The 18,567-nt window shown below is 44.7% G+C and overlaps 1 protein-coding gene across 17 annotated transcripts in view; it reads left to right on the top strand.

Moving 5' to 3' along the window:
- Positions 1 to 18,315, top strand: part of ATP6V0A4 (ATPase H+ transporting V0 subunit a4) — a 63,558-nt gene extending 45,243 nt beyond the window's left edge. For 14 of the 17 annotated variants that reach the window (XM_081038277.1, XM_081038279.1, XM_081038264.1 and 11 more), the window contains 7 exons: positions 3,531 to 3,649; positions 5,283 to 5,499; positions 8,382 to 8,483; positions 10,834 to 10,962; positions 14,322 to 14,439; positions 15,016 to 15,187; positions 16,074 to 18,315. In XM_081038277.1, the coding sequence (XP_080894403.1) occupies positions 3,531 to 3,649; positions 5,283 to 5,499; positions 8,382 to 8,483; positions 10,834 to 10,962; positions 14,322 to 14,439; positions 15,016 to 15,187; positions 16,074 to 16,167 (951 nt within the window). In that variant the 3' untranslated portion in view covers positions 16,168 to 18,315. Of the gene's footprint in view, positions 1 to 3,530; positions 3,650 to 5,282; positions 5,500 to 8,381; positions 8,484 to 9,812; positions 9,903 to 10,833; positions 10,963 to 14,321; positions 14,440 to 15,015; positions 15,188 to 16,073 lie in introns of all 17 variants that reach the window. The other 3 variants (XM_081038276.1, XM_081038274.1, XM_081038275.1) reach the window with 1 other exon arrangement.
- Positions 18,316 to 18,567: the final 252 nt, after the last annotated feature.

Here is an 18,567-nt window from a genome sequence, read left to right as displayed (position 1 = left end):
CAGTTGGACTGGAGCCAAGCAAAACAAAGGTGCTTCCTTGCACAGCCTATAGTTATGAAGGGATTTCCAGACGTTGTGTCAAGCCACTCACACGATGGCCCAGCGCATGTCGCCACCAGGTGGCAGCCTTGTGCTCCAGATGAGCATGAGGGGTCTAGATTTGAACTTGGCGTTGGACGTCCATTAATGTTTCTTCTAAGCTGTTTTTGTGGGAGAGAACTGAGACTCAGTGTTAGTTGCTGACAGCTAGAATATACATTACTGACCCTCACGTTGGTTTTCTGGTCTCTCCTGTCTGTGGGTCATCTCCTTGTTTGTTTTCCTGGATCCTCCTGCTGTCTGCCCACCTTTCCTCCCTGATAAAAACAGAAAGCGCCACCCAGCATTTGTTTACACTTGCTGCCCGGGGGCACTTGAATTCCAACTTTTATCACAAATTGTAACGTTCTTGAAAGCTGGTTTGTAAGCTGCAATGGGCTGAAAACAAATGCAAGTTGTTATTTTTATAGACTGGAAGGCTTTATCTTCGGTCCTGGGAATTTTATGATTAGCAAGAAGAGGAGGAATATAGAGGGGAGTGATTTTAGCGTCTGGTTGACCTTGCTTTGCTTTGAATCTCGTTGCGCCTACTGTCCTCTTCCCGTCACGGCCCACATCTAATTCGTCAGCAAATCCTGTTTGTCCCACTCTGCTCCTCACAGACAGAGGGGAGGGCAGTGTATTTCACATTTCAAAACAGAGTGGTCCAGATTTTCTACTCCGCATGCAATTTTGTCATGTGCCCACTAGTCAGAAAGGAAAGGCAAATGTGAGGGTGCAAGAGAAGATGGGATGTTGAAAATAATTTTTTTCCTGGTAACATTTAGATTTTTGCAAACCTCTGGTCTTGTTATTATAAAATAATAATATATGATTAAAATCCATGTACAAAATATAAAAAAGGAAAGGAAAGAGTTGTCTTTCCTACTTTTCCTGCAATCCTGTTCCCCAGAGATGACCTTTCTAATGGGACATATCTGTGCCTGTATGAGCACTTACATGCATTAATGAAGGATTTGATTTTTACATCATGTAACTTACTCCAGCTGCATTTATTAACCGTGTGCAGTATCTAGTTTGAATCAAATCACAAACTATTTGGCTAGCAGAGCTGAGAGCTCCTTCTAAAGGCGTTTGTAAATATTTCATAATAAATGAACATGACACAATGGTTAAAAGCCCACACTTTGGAATCAGACAGCCTGTGTTTAAATCTTGGCTTTTCTGTTTCCTTGCTGTGTGATTTCGAGCAAGTTACTATCTCTGTGTCTCTCTTTCCTCGTCTATAATATGGATCTACTAAGAGCCCTAACCCAAAGGGTTGCTCAGAAAAGTAAATGATTATTACAGTTAAAACACTCAGAACAGAGTGGGGTGCATAAATGGGGGAAACGCTCCATATTATGTTTTCCTAGATGTAGAAGTAACTTAATCTCCCTGCGAGTAAGATAAATCCCCTTATCTGTAAAATGGGAATAGTTATACAGTAGTCCCCTGCTTCTTCACAGGAAATACAGTCCAAGATCCCGAGTGGATGCCTGAAACCATGGATAGTACTGAACCCTATATGTACCATGTTTTTTCCTACACATACGTGTGATAAAGTTTAATTTATAAATTAGGCACAGTTAAGACATTAACAACAATAATAGAACAATTATAACTATATTGTAATAAAAGCTAGGTGAATGTGGTCTCTCAAAATGTCTTACTGTACTGTACTCACCTTTTCACTTAAAGGAAGCACTTTAGAGCTTCTCTCTGGCAGATCTGAATTGCCAGCATTCCTATTCTTGCGCTTTGGGGTCATTATTAAGTAAAATAAGGGTGACTTGAACACAAGCACTGCGGCACCAGGACAGCTGATCGGATAACCAAGATGGCTGGCTACTAAGTGACTTCACAGGCAGGAAGCGTATTCAGTGTGGAGAGACGCTGGACAAAGGGATGGTTCACATCCCGGGTGAGATGGAGCGTGGCGGTGCGAGATTTCATCACACTACTCAGAACGGCACACAGTGTAAAACTTCAGAATTGTTTCTTTCTGGAATTTTCCATTTTATATTTTCTGACCTCTGGACCACTGTTGACCATGGGTAACAAGCCACAAAAAGTGAAACCGCAGATAAGGAGAGACTACTGTATCTATCTCATAGAAGTTTTGTTAGAATGAAATGAGATCAGTCCCTTCCAGGAGCTTTGTATGTGTCTGGTTCTTAACCATGAACATTTTTAGTTGACCAGATTTGGCTGGGTCTGTTGTGTGCTGGGTACCCTGCCCTCACCACACTGAGTGACTCTGTGGGGTTGATAAACCAGGTGGGCAAAAGGAAGGGCAGAGGATGGAGGGCGAGCTTGGTGCAGGTTAGATACTAGTGCAGATGGGGAGGTTAGAGGAGACTCTGGTGTGTGGGCACCTGTTACTGGAGTCCCTCCCCTCCCCTTCCCAGCAGCCTCCTTAGTGATTGTGCAGCTGGAGACGTTGTAAAGCAGGAATCAGTGAGATTGCTTCCTGCCCCTGTGTGTGCTTGGGGTAGGGGACATAGTGACAATGCATTGACACTGCGCCTAGGTGGATGTTGTCCCCTTGACAGCAAAGCAGTTTAGAGAGGAGGAAGTCATTTTAGGCGGGAAGATGAGAAGACCCTGTGGCGTTGTTACCTTTGAGATGCAGCAAGGCAAACTCCCAAGATGTGTGTAGCAGGTGGTTTGGGATGGGCCTAACGTTCAAGAGGGGTCAGAAGTAGGCACAAGGACTTGCATCATTTGCATGGGGCTGGGGATTGGAAATCACAGGGGAACTTGAGATTTCTGTGGCGAAGAAGAACCTTAGTGACGGGTCATTAACCCGTGTGAGATCCTGACCAGCCCCCTAACCACTCTGAGTGGTTGCTCTGTGTGCCATTCTCCTTTGGGGCTGGCAGGTACATACACGTGGCCCTTTCTTTGCAAGTTTGGCAAACTGGGCCCTTGGCGAAGGCAGGGACGTGGCTTACCCATAGTGCTAATAAATATTGGCTATAGGAGTGGCTACTGGACAAGGGCCTGGAAAATGCTTTTTAATGTGAAGTGCCATAGGAATTCAAAGCAAAAGGTGGTATTATTAAGAAAGGATTGGTTAAATTCATGGGCCAGAGAGCTACACCTTTCTTATAGGAACTGAGGCAAGTATGCGATCTCCATAATACTTCAGAATCTGTTTTCACTTAGAACAAGGGAAAAATCATATAGGATTTTTCCCCCCAGTTTCCTTTTAGCCACTTGATATTTTACTAGTGGTACTAATAGTTCTGACATTTTTGTCATCAGCGTTGCATTTATAAGGGGCTTGGTCCTTTTCTGAACCTAAAATACATGCGTTGAACTGGACTGAAATTTGAAAATGTGGTTTCCAGCGTGACTTCCTCAGGGGAAACAGCACCGTCGCCCCCAACTCCAGTTAAGCGTCTAGATTCTGGTCTCATGTGTTTCTGGTCACCTTTCCCATCCAGATTTGGAATTTGGCTTCAAACAAACTAACGTTCCTGAACTCCTATAAGATGAAGATGTCGGTTATCCTGGGAATCGTCCAGATGGCTTTCGGCGTCATTCTCAGCCTTTTCAATCACATGTGAGTTTTATGGTTAACTTCCCACCTGTTGGTCTGACCCCACGGTGACAGGGACGGAGCCACCAGTTCACTCTGTGTCCCTCTATGTGAGTGTGCTTCCTACGGGAGTCTTTCCGTGTCTCTTGGCTTGAGCCATGATAAGCTGGTTTGCCAGAAATGGCACCTCCGTTTCTCCTCAGCTGAATCTTTCAAAGGTCAGTGCACCTTTTACTTCGCATATATTTGAAAGAGGCTGGCAGGCCCCCAGCACCTCATGTCCCCACAACCTGAAAGACCTGCATTGGTGCTACATCCACGCTTAGCTCCCACCAGTGTGCAAATGGGGACGTAAGTGCGTTTTGACCAAAGTGCCCTCAGATTCTGAATTGCTTTGGTGTAATTTCTTCCTACTGGCAGCACCCTTCCACTTCTTTGGCTATTCCTTTCCTTCTATCAAGATCCCTTTCTGGAAAGCTTCTCCAGCTTGTTTATGCTAAAGGTATCAATCTTTGAAAACAGCTTCAAATTGCCTGTTCAGAAGCATCTTGTGTGGACATGGCAGCTTGTAGGTGTTGCTGAAACCCCACCTGCAAGGTAGTTTAGGAGTGAGTGCAGGCAGCATGGTGCCACAGAAATGAAACAGAGTTTGGAATCAGAAGTTTAAGTACTGGTTCCAACTTTTAATAGCTGTGTGATGCTGGACATGTTATTTGACATCTCCGAGATTGTGTAGTCAGTATGAGCTAGGTTATTGTGTGGTAACAAACATCCCCCCAAATCTCAGTAGCTCAAGACCATGACACCTGTCCATTGTGGGCCCACTGGGGGCTCTGTTCCTGTCATCCTCACCGTGGGTCCTGGGCTGATGGGCAGCCACCGGCTGGAAAACTGCCAGCTGCCATGTGTGGAGGAGAGTGGTCAATTACACATTGACTCTCAAGCTTCCACCTCAAAGTAACACCTGCCACTTTCATTCCCATTTCATCGGCCAGAGCCAGTCATGTGGCGACCCCCGGTGGGAAAGGCCAAAGAAGGACAAGGACACCTAGTAAATATTTTAGGCTTTGCAGACCAGACAGTCTCTGTCACAACTGCTCCGTTCTAGTGTAGTGGTGAGAAAACTGCTATTGACAATATGTACACGGATGAGTGTGGCTATGTTCTAATAAAACTTTATGTAGGAATGCTGAAATTTGAATTCCATATAATTTTCCTGTGTCAAACATATTTTTCCTCTTTTGACTTCCCCCCCCGCCAGCCCTTTTAAAATATGAAAACCATTTTTAACTTGCAGGCTGTACCAAGAGTGAGGGCCATAGTTTGCTGGCCTTAGGGCATTCTTAGGAGAAATCTTCTAAGTCGCCCTTATATATCTTTGTGCCTTTGAATGTGTTGATAAAAGCTGGGCCTGCATTTGAAGCTTTGGCCAAATCACCAACTGTCGGTGTGGGTGTGACCTTTGTTTCAGACATCACCTTCTAGGCCCTGGTTCTCCAGGAATCTTTTGTACAAAAGCACTTTCTCTTGTCCATTTGTGCGTGACTGCTGCTTCCCAGGGAATTGAATGCAGTGAACATTTTGTGCTTAGGGGAGAATAACGAGTTACTGATATTGTCTCAATGTTCTATCTCGTTTGTGTGTCTCCCACCCCCAGATACTTCAGAAAAACACTCAACATCATTCTGCAGTTTATTCCTGAGATGATTTTTATGCTCTGTCTGTTTGGATACCTGGTTTTCATGATCATTTTCAAGTGGTGCCACTTCGATGTCCATGTGTCTCGGAAAGCTCCGAGCATTCTCATCCATTTCATCAATATGTTTATGTTCAACTATAGCGACTCTTCAAATGCACCCCTGTACCAACATCAGGTATTTCTAGGTTTCTTTCTTCTGCTATGCACTTGACTATGTCAGATTTCTCATACTCTTGAGTACTGCAGAGAGTAATTATTTGCAAGACTGAGCCACCTTTGCACCCAGTCAAGGTCTTTACATTTCAGGACTTTTATTAAATGAGGGACAGGGCTGAGGGCAGTGTGGTGGTGCAGCTCCAGCTATTCCTGTCGGGGTAATACATGAGACGGGTATTGCTGTGGGGTGGAAAATTGACTTGTACGTTGTCTGAAGAAAGAAAAGCTAATCCTTCAACTTGATTGGCTTGAAATTGTAAATGCTCCACGTAAAATTTGATAATCTCGTATTCTAAAAGTAAGCTCTAGTTAAGGTTCCCAAGAAAGAAAATGGAAATAGAGTCAAGAAGCGGAGTCCCTCTGTTCATGCGGGTGGTGGGTTTGTGGAAAACTGTGGACCAAACTCAGGCTGTCCTGTGAGCGTCTGTGGCTCGTTGGAAGTGCTTCTTACTCTTTCTTCTTGTGGCTCTTCTTTTGTGGACAGTATCTCACAACAGCTGGACTTGATTACCATTCTGATTTCTTCCATTTCTTTCAGCCTCTTTACCAACTTAATATTTTATCTTTAAAAATAATAAATGTCCCTTGGGAGCTAAATGTAAATATAATTCAGTGAATAATTCTTTGCTAACCCAAATAATTTTTTTCCTCTGGACTCTCCCAGTGATTAACCTGATTATATTGCTTGAAGGTAGGTTTTCACTAAAGGAAGACCCACTTCTATAACTTCTGATTCCTCTGGGTCAAGCTCTGGGGCTAATGTTCCAATGCCAGGTGACCCTGTGGTGTACCTGTCACCTGACTGTGATTGCTCATTTGGGGTGTCCTAGGGAAAGCCATGGTCCCGCTATGGCCATACACGTCCCCATAAGCTTGATTTCTAGTTGTCCACATAAGCTTGATTTCTCTTCCGCTATAGAAGCAAATAAGAAAAAAACGTGTGACAGGGCAATTTTTTATGAAAATAATAAGGAATGATTTTAGGTAATAACCAGAGAAAACCTATACTTCTGAAAGCTCTCTTGTGGTATTTCAAATCACTGTGATAACACCTTTTTGTTATACATCAGTAGTAACCTTCAACCACCCCTAGGTTTTAGCATTAAATGAATGTATTTGGAAGGTTCATGTGGTCACTGCTTGAGTCTAAATGAAAGTGTGCTTGGATTTCCCAAACAGGTCTTCTCTTTTAGGCAAAGGACTCAGATTCACCAAATGTTTCCTGTGTCACTAGCTCTTGTCATGAACACTGAAGCCCACACTTAGTCTGGAATATGCACTGAGCATTGCATAGTCGATGGCGTTTCCAGCTTTTTCCCATTAAAAAAAAAACAAAACATTGTTGGGAGTTGGCTGGTTTCCCCAAGCCCTAGTATGAAGATGAATGATCTTGACACAGTTTGAAGTTTCCATAACCTCCTTTTGGGGTCAAACAGCTGGAAGAGATAATGGAAGTTGATAAATACAGCCCCTTCCCAGCACTACCCTGGCTGTCTTGGTGCCACGTTTGAATATCAAAGAAGAACAGCAACAGATAAACATAAATCCCCAGTTGCTTTGTATGTCATGGTTTAAAACTGGACAATCGGTTTCTGTTCCCTTTTGAGTGTGTAAGTGGAGGAGGATAGAAGGTCGAACAGCTAAGATGTTCCCACTGTCATCACAGTAATTCGTGTTACCATTGGGATAATAAATGGCCTCACTAAGAGCTCAGCCACAACAGATGAAGACGTATCAGGGCTGAAGAGCCACTTTTCCCTTTTACTCTGAGCACCTCGACGCCAGTCCTCTGTCTAGGTCTGACCAAGCCCTCCGAGGCCTCCTGGTTCTCGATGACAGCAGCTTTGAGTCACTCCTCAAAACTGGTGACTAGTGAACGTATGAAAGAAGAGACGGGGTTATGTGGGCGACAGAGGAAATACGTGACAGGATCCCAAAATGGGAGCGCTCCTGGGTTTCAAGACAGACATAAAAACCACAGATGCCTCATTGCAAAGCGAACTGTGAGAAAGAGACATGGAAGAGAGTTCTACGTAGGTTTCCCAGAACCCCTTAGGTAACTCACACACAATGAGAACGTGCGTCAGGTGGACATGGTGAGGGATTTTTTTTTTTATGTTCAGCATAGCGTGCATTTATTTAAAAATTCCAACTAGTCAATGTTTTTTTTTTTTTTAATTATCATACAAAAGTAGTATGTATGTATTGTAGACATTAAGGAAATAAAAACTAAATTATATATAACATATATAATCTTTCTTTAAAAATTAAATTCATTGGGGTAATTGGTTCATAACAGGAGAGATTTTTTTTTTTTTTTGAAAGAGAGAGCTGAGATAATTGTCTTGTACTGGAAATATAAAATTACTGATTGAGATAATGCTTGTGACTTAAAGTGACCCAAGGACTTTGGGTGACCACAAGGCGACTGGTAAAGTCATGGGTCTGGCCACACCTTTCATCCAGGGCCAGAGGCTAACTGTTCCCACGGAACAGAGTTAAAGGGACAAATAAAGTTGCCCTTATGGTGTCTCATGAGTACTTCTTGTTCAAATGACTGGTTACACATGGTTTGACTGTACAGTAAAGGGTTGCTTAGAGAATAAGGAATAAAGAAGGTGAGTTTTCAAGCCTCCCCACTATTACACTGGGAACCACTGGACTGACATTTCTCTATCGGCAGTTAGAATAGTCAAGGTATGAAGGTGACTGAATTCACTGAAATGCTTTAGAGCTCTCAAAATAAAATACCACCGAGATGACCTATAGCTAGCATTTTTATCATAAGTATGCTGTGTGGTTACCTTAAAATGATGGGCACTTACCATTTTGTTCTTGCAGCAAGAAGTCCAAACTTTCTTTGTTATTATGGCCCTGATTTCTGTGCCGTGGATGCTTCTGATCAAGCCGTTAATTCTTAGAGCCAATCATCGGAAATCCCAGGTACGAGTCATTTGTTTCAATTCACTTACCGTGGGTAGGACTGTGGGTTCCTTGGAAATAGAAATCCGGGATTTAGAGACAACGGTGGGCTTACCAGGGCCTGCAGGACAGTAGCGAGGTGAGTAACTGGCCTTCCCCAGGTACACTTCCTTCTGCAGAGTCCGACTTTTCCTAGGGGCCTTCCTAGCTCTAGCACAATGCTCTATTAATGGCAAGCGTGTTTGACTCTCATGTCTTGCAAACTTTGCTCGGGGCGTGTGTGTGCGCGAGTGTGCATGCATGTGTGTGTTTGCTATATGATATTCCCTTGTGTCGATATACCACAATAATTTAGTTCCTCTTCATATATTGAAAGTAATTTGGCATGTTTTCAGTTTTAGTAATTACAAATAGCATTGCTGTAAACATCCTGTGCATGTCTTTTGGCATATGTGTTTTTAGAAAGTTGCAAGTAACTCATTTAAAATTGATTTACTATTGTTGAGCACCCAGCTCAAACATTGTGAGATGCTTAGTTAAGGGGACGGCAAAGTATATTTTGACTGGGGAAGAGGAGTCACTACGATTCACAAAGTTTCGTATCTTGCTTCTTTCTACAAAATTATTCCTGTTCATTTTAACCAATTCCAGGATATAACCAGAAAAGGCAAGAGTTGGGGATGGAAATGGAGAAACTATTTTCTGTTTCTTCTTTGGTGTTTTCTTCCTTAAGTAGAGAGGGAGAGAAAATAGGATTTTAAGAATTCAAAGTAATATTAACTTGAGTCACTTCCCTCACCATGGGACAAGGAACCTACATGGCCAAGGGGAAAGGCTTACCCAGAACCCCTTCTTGGTACTGGACACCCTGGAATTCCTGGCCAGATGGACTCAAGCCCACTTCCAGGCCCTCAAAGAGCCAACCACACCACTGGCATTGGTACCACTGGGCCCTATAGGTGTGGAGAGTGTGGATGGAATGTGGATGTCGTGGGAGGGCGTGCGCACAGATGTGCACGGAAGACCCTCGTGCTGTGGGTTGCAATCAGAGGTGGTAATGAAAGGATGGTGTACCATGGTACAAGGCCAGCCCTCCTGAGACTCTGAATTTGAACCTGGCCTTTCACGTTCTTATGAGGATTTATTGATCAAGATGGGAGGCTAGAACATACTTCATTTAGGACTTTGTTGGCTGGATTTATAGCCGTTAAATATTTAAACAAATGGCATGCAGACTTCCATCATGATGTTTGCCCTGGACCCTGCCAATATTAGGTGCAGACTTGCTAAAGAAAGGTGAAGATGCTTTCATGCCTACATTGCACTATTCCACCCCTGAAATCATTCTAGGAAAACTTTGGACATGGACATTATGTTTCACAACGACTTGAGAGAAATATTCTATTGAAATTCACGGATAAAAGCAGGCCAAATGGAATGGTGACTACAGCTAGATTTTTTTTTCTTAGCCATTTTTATAAAGTGATGTTTTTATTTTAAAAAGTATATTTGTGTTGGAAAAGTCATTGTTTTAGACTGTGGGGACTGCTATAACCAAATACCACACTGGGTGGCTTATAAAGAATAGAAACGTATTGCTCACCATTATGGAGGCTGAGAAGTCCGAGATCAAGGGTTCAGGATGCTCATTATGGTGAGCGCCCACTTCCTGCTTCATCTGCATTTTTCTTGCTGTGTCCTCTCTTGGTGGAAGGGGTGAGGGCTCTCTCTGGGGTCTCTTTTATCAGGGCACTAATCCCATTCATGAGGGCTCCATCCTCAGGACCTAATCACTTCCCAAAGGCCCTGCCTTCTAATACTATCATCTTTGGGGTTGAGGATTTTCACATATAAATTTTGGTGGTGGACACAAACCTTCAGACCATAGCAGTCATTCATGTCCTAATTTTGCCTGTAGAAATCTGAGTGTTTAGGTCCCAAGGCCATGTATGTCGAAGCCACAGCTGATGATTTCAGGACTGTGTATTCTTTTAAACAATAGAAAGGCCCACCTGTCCCTGCACTAATTTACCGTCAAGACTGAATTGTTTGGCACCTCCTGCAGGACATGCTTTGGAATCAGACTGCCTGGGTTTGAATCCTGGCTTTGCTGCTGACAAGCCTCACCGGCTGTGTGATCCTGGGCACATTTCTTAACCTTTCTGTGCTGTAGTTCCCCGCTGTGTAAAAACAGGGTGATCATTGTGCTTCCGGGAAAAAACTGTGATTAAGGCGAAATGAGGTAATGCAGAGCTTAGAACAGTGTCTGGTCTGTAGCTAATATTTAACGAAAGCCTTTATTTCGGACAGAATTGTTGTGATTCTGATTCTAAGGATGAATGTAGCACTTCCTTCCCTTGCTTGCTGACAGCTGCAGGGATCCATGATCCAAGGGCACGCCACGGAGGACATCGAAGGTGACAGCTCCAACTCTTCCCTGCACGGTGATCGGGCCACTTCTGCCGGTGCCCACGGGACCCAGGATGAACATGAAGGAGAGGTATTTGGGACCCGATCCCCTGTGAAGACTTCCCACTTCGTACAGATTCCAGAAGCGGATCTGCTCAGGGGCGATAGTCAAGTACTTAGGAGCCAGCACCAGCCCATCAGCGTGAACTTCGGCAGCAGAGCTGGGAGGGTCCAGAGGACCCTGCTGGTGGCAGGCCTGTAATTGTTGAGTCTTGGGAAGCTGGGGAGGCCCCAGGGCAGGGGGAGCGCCTAGGAGGAGCAGAGCAACAGCTCCTCACCCACTAATCGAGGAGTACTGTAATATTTTAGCACCGGCGCTGCTGTATCTGTGACAGAGGTGAGTATCAGCATTCAGATCTGGGGACCTAGGAAGCCCTCAATGTTACTGAGTCCTCCTGGGCTCAGAACCGGGCCCCCGGGAGTCAGCTGCGTTTATCAATGAGCTTTCCCATCAGTGCCCCTCACTCCGTGAGAGCAGAGCCCAAATCTAGCCCGAGATACTGGAGCAAAACGTGGGTGATTTTATTCCCACCCCCGTCCCCAGCGTAGCAGCACAGCTGCCGTGACCTCCTCCTGCCTGCACCCTGGCTCTGTCATGACTTTGGTGACTACTTATTGTAACATTATCTGCCTCTCCGATGAATTCAGGATTTGTTTGATTCTGTCCCCCCTCCTTGCCTTCTCTGTCCAAGGGCAGCCACTCCCCCCCTCAGGAATGTGCCACATTTTCCCAGACGGAGGTAGGCAGCTGGCTGTTTTTCTGCCATGATAGAGGTCCCCCACAATCCACTGGAGCTCTTCTCTGATTCTGGAGTGGGGGCAGGTTCCTGTGATGCTGAGGTGCTGGAAGGAGCTCCACTGGGGACGTAAATTACTAAAAAAAAAAAAAAAAAAAAAAAAGATTCATTTGAACTAATGGATGGTCAGTTAGAATTAATGAATAATCTGGATGATGGAAAATTTTTCCCGCAAGAGTCTAGGTACAGAGAGTAACCATACTAGTGGCTACTGATAGTCCTGAGTCGGTCAGACCTGCTGGAAGGTTTTACAATCCAACGCACACATCTTTGGACTCACTAAGTCCCACCCAGTTCAGTACAACCTTCATCTGTTCTCACACCACCTCCGCCAATTGGCTGCCCTTTTTGGGCAACGTCAGGCTCCCCCAGGTATCATCACGCATGGTGTCCCATCACGAGGCAAACACAGTCTTGACTCTGTTTCCCTCTCAAAGCCCTCTCCCACTGCTCTCCTCACCAGGAGTTAGCCAAACTCAAGGTTAAGAGCACAGTTCTCCAGACTGCCAAGTCTGCCCAACACTTTTGACACTAGCCACAAGTTTGGGGGACTCCAGGACCACCCTCATTCAGACCAGCCAGTTATAAATATAGGGTCCCCTCAGACTCCCTCAGATTCAATAATTTATCGACTGACTCATGGAACTCAGGAAAGTGCTATACTGACAGTTGATTGTAACAAAAGTACACAAATGAGAACCAGCCAGAGGAAGAGGCACATAGGCAGAATCCACTGGGAGAGTTCCAGATGTCAGGCCTCTGTGTCCTTAGAGATGCGTTACTCTCCCAGCAGTACGTGCACAGCATTGCCAGCCCAGGAAGTTCACCTGAACGTCAGTGTCCTGTATTTTATTGGGGTTCATTATGCAGCCATGATTGATCATGTGGTTATAGCCAACCTCCAGCTCCTTCCCCTCCCTGGAGATGGGGCTGGTAACACAGGCTCCAAGCCTCAACTCTCTAACCTCACACGGTCTTTCTGGTGTGGCCAGCCTTCACATAAAGGATCACATGTGGTCCCAGGGGCTCACCAAAAATTACGAAGACATTTCTTTCACTTGGGAAATGCCGAGGGCTTAGAGGTTGCCTCGTAGGAGCCAGGACAAAGCTGGACCTCTCTTTGAACAGGGTTAATTCTTCACATTATGTCTTTACCTTGACCCTCTCTGCCCACTCTCTCCGTCTCTGGCCTCCCCCACCCTTCAGTTCCTCCTAGTTGTTTTCATTGCTGAATTGAGAGGCGTCGACTTTTGTCTCTTCTTCTCTGAAGCCTCTGACATCGTTGAGCACACCCTCAGTTCCTTCCTGGGTCTCTCTCCATCCTTGACTATAGACACATGGCTCCCCCTGGTTCTCTGACCTTTTCAGCAGGAGTGTTTTCCTTATCTCGGAATGAAGATGTTTCCCAAGGCTGGGAGCTCTTCTTCCTGTGATCTTTCCCTTGTGGATATTCTCAGTCCTCTTAGCTCCCAGTGTCATGCCTCCCACAGATGAGGTCCCAGGTGTGCCTTTCCAGCCTGGACTTTTCTTTGGAGCCTGTTCTGCCTCTCCTGTTGTGTGCTGAGAGATTCGTCGTACATGGGCAGCTATCACCTGGAATGCAACATGTCTGAGAATCGACTACTCATCTTCTCCAGTTTCTCCATTTCTGTCATTCTCCATTCATTTAGCTACTTAGACTCAAGAACCTCAAAGCCTTGGGTCACCCCGGACCCTACTGGGTAGGGACCCTTCTCTGTGTTCCCACAATCCTGCACTTCCCTGATGACTGCACTTCCCATACTGTTGGGTGGTAACTGTCCTTTTACATATTCTCCCCGTTAGACTGAGCTCTTGAGGGAAACAACTGTTTCTTTCCTCCACTGTGTCACAGCATGTGAAGGAAGCAGGGAACTGTCTTTGCCTTGTCTCTTCTCCCCTCATACCTGGATTATTAAGCTGACCAACAAACAGGCTTTTTATCAGCATTCCTTTCACTTTTGCAACCAGATTGCAACCAGATTAATCTTCCCCCAAATATTTCCTTATTTCCTCTGGCCACTTTCGATTCAGATGCTTTTTATGGTTCTTTATTGACTCCAGGTTATTTTCTCAACTCTGTCCATCATTGGCCTTTCCTGAAACTTCACACCTGCGTACTTTTTTCTGCCTCTCACTTACACAAGATCCCAGTTCCAGCCAAAATTGTTTTTCCCCGTAATTTTTCTCATGATGACCCCACCTAGAGGCTTTTTCCTTACCAGGAGTCGTTCTCTTCACCAGGAATGATCTTGCTTCTCTTTGCCCTCTGATCTCTCCCCATCCTCACGGCACAGCACACATCTCACGTCCTCTGACGACTCCCCTTACCAGCCAGTTTCTCTTCTTTGAACCTTTTCAACTATTTCTGGGAAATGTTACAGCACACATACTAGACCCTACTTTGCTCTGCTAATTTTCAATTTTCTTTCTACAGTATATTAATGTTTATTTTCCCCTAGTTCAACCAGAACTGTCCATAGTCTTACTGATCTGTCTTACTTATCTGTGTGTCATTTGTAGTACCTTTTCTGTAGAAAGTACCTAATGCATTAGAATAAAAATTCTCTTTCAGTTCAATTTTGGAGACATATTTGTGCATCAAGCCATCCACACGATCGAATACTGCCTGGGCTGCATTTCCAACACCGCCTCTTACCTCCGGCTCTGGGCCCTCAGCCTGGCTCATGCAGGTGAGTGAGGCACCCATCAGGGTCATAATCAGAGGCCATGGGCTCGCAGATAAAAGTGCCTTCTCTGTGGGTTACTTCTAGCAAGTTTAGCTCTGTAATGGCTCTTCTTTCTTAGGACTAAATCACCTTTTTTTTTCCCAGTAGGTCTGGCACTGTAACTGTGTCATAGGACCTCACCCTCACGACCTTACTCACCTCCCAAAGGCGCCATCCCCAAATAGCATCGTTAGGTAGAGGCGGGTGGAGACACACAGATCCAGTCCATAGCCAGTCACATTACACGTGTTCGTCTGTTTTGCTCCTTAGGCGTAGCACTCTGTTACTCAGATTTCCTTACATTGCTGTGTTCGCTGTCGTTGGCTCACTTTCCCTGGTGCACACTGGGCCCCCATGTATTTGTCCTCCTGACGGAAACTCCCCCACTGTGTGGACCATCTCATGTGGGGCCCTAGGGCACGCCTGCCTGGCTCCTCACCCGGGAGTGGAGACGCTGAATCCTGGGGTCTGCAGATCCAGGATGACCTGCGTTTGCCAGAGGAGCCCCATGGGTGAGAATGTTTCTCTTGCCTCTTGCAGAGCTGTCCGAAGTGCTGTGGACCATGGTGATGAACATCGGCCTCCGCCTACGAGGCTGGGGAGGCCTCGTCGGGGTCTTCATCATTTTCGCCATATTTGCTGTTCTGACAGTAGCCATCCTTCTGGTCATGGAGGGGCTCTCTGCTTTCCTGCATGCCCTGCGATTGCACTGGTAAGGGCGTCCGCGCTGCAGAAGCTTCGTGGGCTCTAGGGTGGGAGGATAGGCTGTAGGGCCAGCCAACCGGGTTCCAAGCCTGACTTGTGTGACATTAGCAACGTCACCCATTGGTGTAATATTCAATGATGTCATATAGGTGTGTATTTCATAGCCATCCTCTCATAAATGGTGGTTCCCGTTGGTTCCTTCTCTTTTAAATTTCCATTCGTTATATTACAGTGGGCTTCCAAATAAGGGGCACCTCCAAGTATTGGTAAGATGACAGATCTGAACGAGGCTCGCAGAGGGCTTGCTAAGCGACTCTGGGAGCTTTGGCCCCTGTGGCTGAGTGCAGGAGTCATACGAGCACTACAAGCTACTATTCTCTCCGGAAACTGGGCGCAGAAGGAGGGTCCCCACAAGGAAGGAAGTGCTCCCAGGAAGCCCTTGACATTCACAGATGTATCCAGAATATCTGGACACAGCTTGTCTTTAGCTTTCACTGATGCTGTCCACCTCCCTCTATGCCTGCTATTCGTAAAGAAAGGTTTTACACTTCGTGTGTTGAGTTGAGAATCACAGCGTCCTCTGTCTCAGGTTCTCATTTCTTCCCACGTCATTGCAGAAATGAACTCTGCAACATCGTAAACATAAATGGTCATACATGGTATCTGGTCTGTAAGGTTCTATTTGTTCACCAGTGTGAGCCCTGTGATTTCAGATCAGGATGGAAACGAAACACGACACATACTCGTAACCTCGTGGAGTGAGCTCCTCACGAGCCTTTCAGATGGGGGTGCACGGGCGAGGGCTTCTTTGTGGGGTGCGGTGGTCCATTGAGGCCACTAGCAGAGGCCTCTCGCTGTGGGTTTAATCCCCGTTTTCTTGCCCCCAACAACAGGGTGGAGTTCCAGAACAAGTTCTACGTTGGGGCTGGTTACAAGTTTTCTCCATTCTCCTTTAAAAACATCCTGGATGGGACAGCCGAGGAATAGCTGCAGGTCTGATGGCTGCAGCCACCTCCTGCACCAGTCGTGTTTAACATCAGCCTGTGCAAGACGGTCAGTGGAATGCTTGAGGCAGGAAGCCATGTATTATTCACTTACAAGGCTTGAGATTTAATATGACTTCACCTTGTCACAGAGGAACCACACTGGCAAGTCATTTGAACCTCATGTGGGGTCTTAATTGTCAAATACTAAAATGGTGGAGAAATGGGAGGGGGCACTAAACTCATGTTTTCTTCCAATATTTTGAGTACTATATTTAAGAGAATAAACTTCTGGGCCATTCACTTTTTCTTTAAGATGTCTTTATTCAAAATTTTATTCCATAAAATTTAGTGTTGAGAATTACACGGCAAAGTTAAACAATAGAGTTATGCAAACTAATTCAGGAGAAGGATTATATTTATTTTATTTCTTCATTTCCTGCTTCCTCAAACACCTTTTATCCTTGTCTGGGGCTAAGCTCTACAAGATTAGGAACTTTCTCATGAATGTTCACTTCAGGTGAGAAGGAACAGATAATGTTCTGTGTTGGATGAAGGGCTCACCCCGTGTGGCTCTGCATTGTTAAATCCTGTGGAATGAAGTGTGGCAACATATCACCAATGACTTTGTTTACTCTCAAACCACATTATGCTGAAGTAACTGGAGAAATTGATTTGCAGGCTTGGCCAAGTTCTGGAAAATGACGTGACGTGACAGACACTCTCTGGGTTAGTTGGCCCCAAAGTCATTTCTTAGGGTACCTGGCTTGGTAAACTCCTAAGAGCCAGGTGTAGAATAAGATTGTTCCAAATGGACACACAGACCAATGGAATAGAAGTGAGAGCCCAGAAATAAACCCACACACCTGTGGGCAACTAATTTTTGACTAGGAGCCAAAAAACATACAACGGAGAAAAGAAAGTCTCTTCCATAAGTGGAGTTGGGAAAACTGGAAAACTGCATTCAAAAGAATGAAACTAGACTGCTGTCTGACACCATACAAAAACGAACTCAAAGTGGATTAAAGCCTTGAATCTAAGGCTGAAATAATAAAATACACAGGAAGAAACATAGGTACCAAATTTATGGACCCTGCTTTTTGTGAACTTGACCCCAAAGGCAAGAGAAGTAAAAGCAAAAGTAAATGAATGGGACTACATCAAACTAAAAACCTCCTGCACAGCAAAAAACCATCAACAAAACAAAAGGCAACCAACTGAATAGGAGAAGATATTTGTAGACCACACGTTCGATAAGGGGCTAATATCCAAAATATACAAAGAACTCATACAACTCCACAACAAAGAAAACAAATAGTCCAATTAAAAAATGGGTGCAGGACCTGAACAGACACTTTTCCCAAGAAGACATACAAAGGACCAACAGATATATGAAAAATTGCTCACCTTCACTAGCTGTAGGGAAATGCAAGTCAAAACCACCATGAGATACCACCTCACTGGTATCACTGATACCACCTGTCGGTGTGGTATCATAGCAGAATGGCTGCTATCAATAAGAAGAAATAAGTGTTGGAGAGGATGTGAAAAAAAGGGAACTGCTGGTGGGGTTGTAAATTGGTGCAGCCTCTATAGAAAACAGTATGAAGCGTTCTCAAAAAATTAAGAATAGAGTTAATATATGATCCAGCAATCCTTCTTCTGGGTATCTACCCCCAAAATTTGAAAACACTTATTCTTAAAGATATATGCACCCCTATGTTCATTGCAGCATTATACACAATAACCAAGATATGGATCCAACCTAAGTGTCCTTTAATGGACGACTGGGTAAAGAAGTACATGTATACAATGGAATACTATTCTGCCGTGAAAAATGAAATATTGCCATTTGTGACCACATGGCTGGATCTTGAGCGTATCGTGCTAAGTGAAATAAATCAGATGGAAAAGGACAAGAGCCATGTAATTTCACTCATGTGGGATATAAAACAGCAAAAAATGAACAAACAAAACAGACTCATAGACACAGACAACAGTAGGGTGGTCACCAGAGTGGAACGGGGTCAAATATATGGTGACGGAAGAAGACTAGACTTTGGAGGGCAATGAAATATGCACACAATGTATTACAGAACTGTACACCTGAAACTTATGTAACCAATGTTATGTAATAAATTTAAAGAAACCCAAAAAACTAGCTCCATCGACTGTTTGGTCTTAATGAGCTTTATCCAGGTTCATTACAATCTCTGTGGTAACTATCCTGGTAGAATTAAGGATAGTTAACATTGGTGTAGCACTTTATATTATGAAGCAGTTTCACGTAGTATCTAGATCTAAATAAGGTTCCAGAAGACCTGACAAAATTTAAAATCACCTTTTGGACAGGTCTGTGTTTCAGTGCCACCTGCCCCTCCGTGTAGTGGGTTAACTCTTGCTC

This window comes from Rhinolophus hipposideros, assembly GCF_964194185.1.
Source record: "Rhinolophus hipposideros genome assembly, chromosome: 25".
In the NCBI taxonomy this organism is placed as follows: domain Eukaryota; kingdom Metazoa; phylum Chordata; class Mammalia; order Chiroptera; family Rhinolophidae; genus Rhinolophus; species Rhinolophus hipposideros.
This window is presented reverse-complemented; position numbering and strand designations above follow the sequence as displayed.